This window comes from Vicia villosa, linkage group LG4 (genome assembly GCF_029867415.1).
Source record: "Vicia villosa cultivar HV-30 ecotype Madison, WI linkage group LG4, Vvil1.0, whole genome shotgun sequence".
Lineage (NCBI taxonomy): Eukaryota > Viridiplantae > Streptophyta > Magnoliopsida > Fabales > Fabaceae > Vicia > Vicia villosa.
The window spans coordinates 192981250-192988341 of record NC_081183.1 but is presented as its reverse complement, the minus strand read 5'-3'; the positions used below and the strand labels follow the sequence as shown (position 1 = coordinate 192988341).

General features: G+C 32.6%; 1 protein-coding gene across 1 annotated transcript; it reads right to left on the bottom strand.

Annotated features, from left to right (window-relative positions):
• Positions 1-4720: 4720 nt before the first annotated feature.
• LOC131596544 (cysteine-rich repeat secretory protein 38-like) lies at positions 4721-5994 on the bottom strand. The gene is made up of 2 exons (XM_058869222.1): positions 5112-5994; positions 4721-5023 (listed from the first exon to the last, which is right to left on the bottom strand). Exons 1-2 carry the CDS (start codon positions 5992-5994, stop codon positions 4941-4943), a joined length of 966 nt encoding a protein of 321 aa, XP_058725205.1. The 3' UTR covers positions 4721-4940.
• Between the last annotated feature and the right edge of the window lie 1098 nt (positions 5995-7092).

Sequence of the window (7092 nt, the reverse complement as noted above, 5' to 3'; positions counted from 1 at the left end):
TATTTTCTTTACAGTTGCGACCTTCCCTAATTAGTATCAGGAGGTTACTTAATCAGTGTTTTTTGCAACAACAATATATATAAATTTTTAAGCTTATCTATTTTCTTTTGTTCATATTAATTTTTTACTTTTAAATATTTTAAATAACGATAAATTATTTGACATAATATAAATATGCATCGATAAATTTGAGTAAAACCATTTAAGTAAAACTGTATTTAATTAGATAGAAATTGTATTATATTGATTTATTATAAAATAAAAATTCTAAACCGATCTTCATCATGCAGACATAGTTATAATATTTGACTTAGATGACAAGGGAGTCAAAAAAAAAAAAAACATAGATGAAAATTTTGTCTCAAAAGTTATAGTTGTACAAGTTAAGCATTAACACCTCATAGATATTACCTGTCAAAATGATTTTGAACCAATTCAAGTTCCTTCCTCGATGGCTGTAAGACAATGACTTCTGAAGACCCAAGTCATTACGTTCCTCCTTAAACGCACTTTGTTTGTTCTCTTGTCTGGTGCGTGGAGCGAGTCAATATTGACTAGCTGATGTTTCTTTTGAAACAATTTATGATTTTCAATTAAATGGAATTTTTCAAACTTTTTTAAATAATTTCAAGAGTGGAATTTCATTTTAGTTCTTCATAAAAATTGTAGAGGTCAGATTAGTCTATGAGAAAAAAAAAACTCTATTAAATTCCTTATAGAATTTAACTGGGCCATGTTAGTCCATCAACTAACATTTTTTTAAAATTGACTTTTTTCTTACTTGTGAACTGTGACTGGACTGCTAATAAAGACTCACTTTAGTCCCTTACAAAAAAGAAATAGTCCAAATTAATTCCTAAGAAAAAAATTTATATTTAATCCCTTACAAAATTTAATAAAACCATGTTAGTCCCTCTTTTATTATTTTTTTTCAAATCGATTTTTTAAAAAATGTTGACTGGACTCCTATTTCACGTTTGTTGAATTGAAATTATTTATGAAGGGATTGTAGATAAATCATCCTGATACCACGACGTTCTTTTCTTTGTTTGGTTTATTATCATACTTATGGATGTGTGACTATGTTTTTTTTGTTATGTATTCTTGTGTATTGGGTGTCGTTATTGTTTTAGTTGCTAATGATCTTTTAAGAAGGTTTAGTTTTGTTACTAAGGTGATTTAGGATAATTTCTTGGTTTTGTAAATAACACTTGTGGCAAAAATAATACACATGGTATGTTGGAAGAAAATTGTTTTATACCATATCACTTAGGTTTTGATGATAACAAAGTATTTAACGAACAATTAGGTACACTAACATATGTTCAAGTGTGCGAGATCACTAGTCAAAGAATTTACCGGACTCTGACTCTGATTGGAACATGTGAAGAGAAACTTTAGACTCATATTATGAAAGATCAAAATATGATGACTCAAATACTGAATGATAAGATTTTAATGTCTCACATCTAGGGAACCCAGCTTCTACTGAAAACTTAGACTCTGAAGACTATGTGCAAAGGAACTCAACCTCTGACTCGTACTCAATTTCTGAAAGCAGGTCTATCCTGTCAAGTCCAGTGATAGTTTAAAAATACGAAAAAAATAGTTTGAAAAAAATATTAAAAGAGGGACTAACACGGTTCAGTTAAATTTTGTAAGGGATTAAATAGAGACCTTTTTTTTCCCAAGGATTAATTTGGACTCTCCCTTTTTTTGTGAGAGACTAAAATGGGTCTTTAGTGGTGGTCAAGTCATTGTTCAAAAGTAAAAAAAAACGGTTTGAAAAAAATATTAGTAAAGGGACTAACATGACTCGGTTAAATTTTCTAAGGAATTTAATAGAGACTTTAAATCTGACCTCTACAGTTGTTGTGAGGAACTAAAATGGAACTTCACTCTAATTCCAAATAAATTTTTCACGCCTTTTTTAAATAATTTCAAATAAATTTTGTTATGATGTAAACTGAACTGTTGAGTTGGATCTAGAAAATAAAATTGATGGCTTGCATAATATTTTGATAAATTTACTAAAAGGAGATATAAGTTGAAACTCATTCTAGATAGTCAAACATCGTTCTATAATAAAGTTGGTTTATGTTATGAACAGAAAAATAATGCTAAGTCGTTTAGTAATATTCGATATATTGATAGAAACTCTAAATATAATACGCTTAAATGTAAATATTACAGTAGTGACTCTCAAAGATGGTGAGTGAATAAGTTGGTGAGCATCTTGAATTAGTATCTGTGGGACGATATCTACAATCATTTTAGCGCTAAAATTATTAAGCGGACATGTAGTGATAGATGTAGAATCCTATTGGCGAGTACCTACGTAAACATTCTCCCGTGTATTAAAGTCTGGTCTAATTCATCCTTATAAAATCGGCTTATAAGGTAAGGAGTGTCTCTTTATATAAATTCTTTAGAGTCTCTATCTAACCAATGTGGGATTAAGAATAATACACCTTTTTACGCCTAACGCTTTTTTTAAGTTTGGTGTGCAAATATAAACGGTGGGTGGCTCATGGTCCAATCGATAGACTTTGATACCATATTAGAGTTTGGTATAACTTATTAGAGTTTGGCCTACATTTTGAACTTGGTGTGTAGATATAAACAATGAGCGATCCATGGCCCGATCGATAGACTTTGATGTCATATTAGAGTTTGACCTAACTTATTAGAGTTTCCCTAACTTATCCTTACAAAACCGACTTGCATGTGTGAGGGTGTCAATCTATATAAGCCCTATATAGGCTCTATGTCTAACTAATGTGGGACTTGAGATCTTCCCACTACACCCCCTCACACCTAACACTCTTTTTGATCTTGGAGCATGAATATTAACGTGTGGACGGTCCATGGTCTGATCGACAGAATCTGATACCATATTAGAGATTGGCCTAATCCATCCTTACAAAACCGACTTGTAAGATGAGAGGTGTCACTCTATATAAACACTTTCAATAATCGATCTCTAACAAATTTGGGACTTGAGATTTTCCCAATACGCCCCTCATGCCCATCACTCGTTTGGGCTTACTGATTAGATTTAAATGGTGGATGGCCCAAGGTCCGATCAAAATTCCTCTGATATTAGGTTTCTGTTATCAAGTCTCCCACCATTTATTTTCAAGCTCTAAATGTTCAGTCATGAGCGTGAGGGGGATGTGTCAAGAGTTCCACATCAAATAATATATGTCATAAACATGTGCTCATAAACATATGGCATAGGCAAGAACAACAACATCAACATCATTATCTGAGATAGATTGTAAGGGAAGAAAAAATATTTTGTTATAGATAGAAGAACATTGAAGATTTTATATGTCTTGCAATCCATCCCAATGAATGATGCATGCGAGTTTGGGGCGGTTTCATATAAGTGAGGATTAGGTTACAATTTGTTTGACGAGTGGTTTTATAGTGAAATCTGATTATTTGATTCCTCAGTTATATCGAAAAATCTAAGATTGTGATTTGAAGCGTGTTTTGATTTGTTATTTCCTCGGTTTTCTTAAAAACCGAGGGAATATGTTGTTTTTATTATTATAAAAAAATAACATGGCGCGCCTAGGCATAATATCTCGTTTTTTTCTAACTAAGGTGAAAGTTTCGTCATAAAATGCATTATTTGTAGTAGTGTTTCTGTCTCCTAAATTTATTGCTTATCTAGATGTTGAGAGGGTGTATCTTGGAAAAATACATTTATGCTTAAGTTAAATAATGTGCATGCAGTAGATGAAGAGTGAACTTATTGTGTCATCATGCTCAAGGTGGTTATTATCACTACTTGTGTGATCTTGGGAATTGTTAGTCGATGAATGAAGGATATTTAACGTACCTGGCTCCAATCTAGGTAGTAAAATTTATGGTGAATTTTTTATTTACCCAACTCAAAAAGTTGGGTAAGGTTACCCCTAGTGTAAAATGTTTTGGAAATAATAAATAATTCTATTATTTAATAAATAATTAAACATGTTAAAATTAAATGGTACCATGTGATTGGTTGAATGCACATTATCCAACTTTTTATGATGGGTAGAGAAGTTGTCACCAAGATTTATTGAGTTTGATTCACCCACATGGATGTACCACTATATATGTATTTATGGATGTACCGATGTGATATCTGTGGCCACTAGGCTTGCAACTTGTGATATCTTTTCGGTAGCCTAATGAATAAGAATTTTATAGTTAAGTGTGTTTGATTTAGAATATTATTTGGATGGGTGATCTTTTGAGAAGTTTCTTGAAAAGTGTAAGTGCAGACAAAGCATGCTAAAAAGAATCGTGTTGATTTGTGGGATCAGTCAATAATCTTGAATCGTGTTGGTTTGTGGGATGAGTCAATAATCTTGAATCGTGTTAGTTTGTGATGACTAACGGGTGAGAATGTTGGGTGCAAATGTGATGGTTAAGTCCTACTAAAAATGGGTGTAATATTGAATTTATTATAAAGATGACTCATATACCTAATGCTTTAAGGTTTTGGATGGAGATGTGTTATCTCACTCTCTTGTGGTTCGGGATTATTGGACATCCCTTGTTGCTCCCGATTTTTTCCAGACTTGCAATTATGTGTTTCAACACCCCTAATAGCACTTGTATAAAACGATAATGTTCTTTTCCAACTTAATTAGAGATCTTGAATTTCAATTAAGTCATGAACACACAACACTGATAAATCTATTAGTGCAAGATTTGTCGTCTAATGTAATTTTTTTGATTCGATATATTAATTTTTACAATTATACATAGAGAATATCCGATTTATACCAAAATAATTATGTATTTCAATGTAATAATTTTATTTAGTCAGGCATTATTTCACATTATTTCTAAGGATGCCTTTTTCAATAACAGAACAAAACTTTCTTCTATATATTTTCTTGGTGTTCTTCAATGCTCCTAAATAGCCACTTAGAAATTGATCAAAAAGATGATAAGAATGAGCTCAATATAAACAGCATCAACTGGATTATACCAACTGCATTTCTTGACGTCTTGCCTTTATCTGCAAAAAGTACCAATATATACAGTACTACATATATTGAAAAAAATTCTATAGATCAATTGAGAAGTATAATATGATATTTAAATACCTGAAGAGGGAGAAGAAGCAGTGTTTTGTGCAAACGGAGGAGTAGCTGTGAATGGCGGCACCGTTGATGGCGAAGGTGATGGTGATGGTGAGGCTGAATCTGGTGTAGTAGTTTGGTAGAAGGGTGAATTGATTTCATATCTCAAATTACAACTAGGTCTAACAATTCTAGCACCTATTCTATTGTTACAACAATTTGGAACTTCTTTGATAGATTGAACCAAACAATCATCACAAGATGTTTTAGACAAATCAGGTGTGCATTGAACAAGACCATATAATGTTTCATTATTATTCAGACCAAACTTATCACTTCCAACTGCATATTTAAGGTTACTGTCCCCTGATGAAGCTTTGTTTCTTAAATCATCCAACAATTTTTTCACCTTTTTATCAAACTCATCTTCATTTGTTGCGTTTTTCGAATTCCATGCAAAGTAAGCAGGTCCAGTTTCTTCGAGATTAAATATGGATCGGTCTGAATAACGCAGCATGCATTTTTCGTCTTCGTACCAACCAATTGCTTCTTTTTGATTTGGACAAAGCTGTGTGAGATTGTTGCTTGAAGCTTTGAGGCAACTGAGGCAGTCGTTTTGGCTTTTAACATCGCCTCTGCAGAGACCAATTGCGTATACTTTGTTAGTGTTTTGGCCGTTTGAGAAATTGTAGAAACCGTAGTTGATTTGTGTGTTGGAAGTGAGGGATGATAAAAGTGTTTTGAGGTTGGTTTGGTAAGTGGTGTTGTTTGTGAAGTTACCTCTGTTGTTGAAATCACAGAAGTAGTGGAAATTCTGTGTATTAGTTGCTGCGTTGGCTAGTTTTGATGATGAGAAAATGGTTATTATTAGGAGAAAGAGAGAATAATGAAAGGAAGTAGAAGCCATATTGGTTGTGTTTTGGATATAAATTATGAGCTTCTCTATATATATTGCGATGGTGAAGGGATTGCAAAAGCATGTTCTTCAAAGGATATCTCTTATAATTATTAATTTATTTTTTTTTGATAAAAAAAATGTCGGAAATGAATTATTTTATTGAAGTCTTTTTTATAAACACTTATCCTAATAAAATTCTTGGCAACATATTTAAATCATAAAAGTGTCTATATCAACTATGTCACACTATATGTGTATAAATTCTTGACAACATATATTTAAACCGAATTAAAAGGTTGTTTTGGAGTTGTGTTAATCAGTTAACGAAACACATTAATCGGTTATATTTGTTTATGAATTTTAGTTTTGTCTGTTGTAACCGTTAAATAGTTTGTGTTAACCGGCTACAACTCCGAGTTTTGAGGATGTGTTTTAGGTCCAAATCATTCTGTAACACTTGTAAAAATGCTATGGATGCATCTTCATCTCAAGTTAATGCAAATTATCATTCTCACCCTCAAATTATCTCTCTCTCTCATTCTTTTCTCTCTCACTACCCTTTTTTCCACATACTCCATTGTTCACCAATTGTGTGATTGTATGTTCCAACATTTGACGTCAAGAGTCTGGTTTCTAATACATAGACATTTGTTATGCAACACCAATCATGTCTCCAATGATAGGGTCTCTAAAAATCTACCAACCTTTGATGCAAAGAATTACGACAAATTGTGCAAGCAAATGAAGATGTTGTTTGGCTACTAAGAAGTTCTTGAAGTGATCAAGAATGTGGTGAATCCCCGTGTCGAAGGTGCAATAGACGCACAAAAGGCTGCGTACAAGAACGAAAATAAGAAAGATTATAAAGCATTCGATGTGTGAGTGGTGACAATTTTGAGAAAGTTGGCGATTGCAAATCGGTAAAGGAAGTGTGGTAAATCTTGGAAAAGGCATATGCAGGGGCTAATAAGGCAAAGATGGTGAGGTTACAGACTCATAAACGGTAATTTGAATTAATTCAAATGGAGGAAAGAGAGACAATCAACGATTATGTGACAAGAATTACGCGATTGGTGAACCAAATTAAGTCGTGTGGAGAAACTGTTT

What these genes read in the sequence shown, in the direction of transcription:
- LOC131596544 (XM_058869222.1), bottom strand. Translation starts at nt 5,994, where the DNA reads ATGGCTTCTACTTCCTTTCATTATTCTCTCTTTCTCCTAATAATAACC. An exon ending in TGCTTCTTCTCCCTCTTCAG is followed by an intron (nt 5,024 to 5,111) that starts GTATTTAAATAT and finishes TACTTTTTGCAG; the next exon opens with ATAAAGGCAAGACGTCAAGA.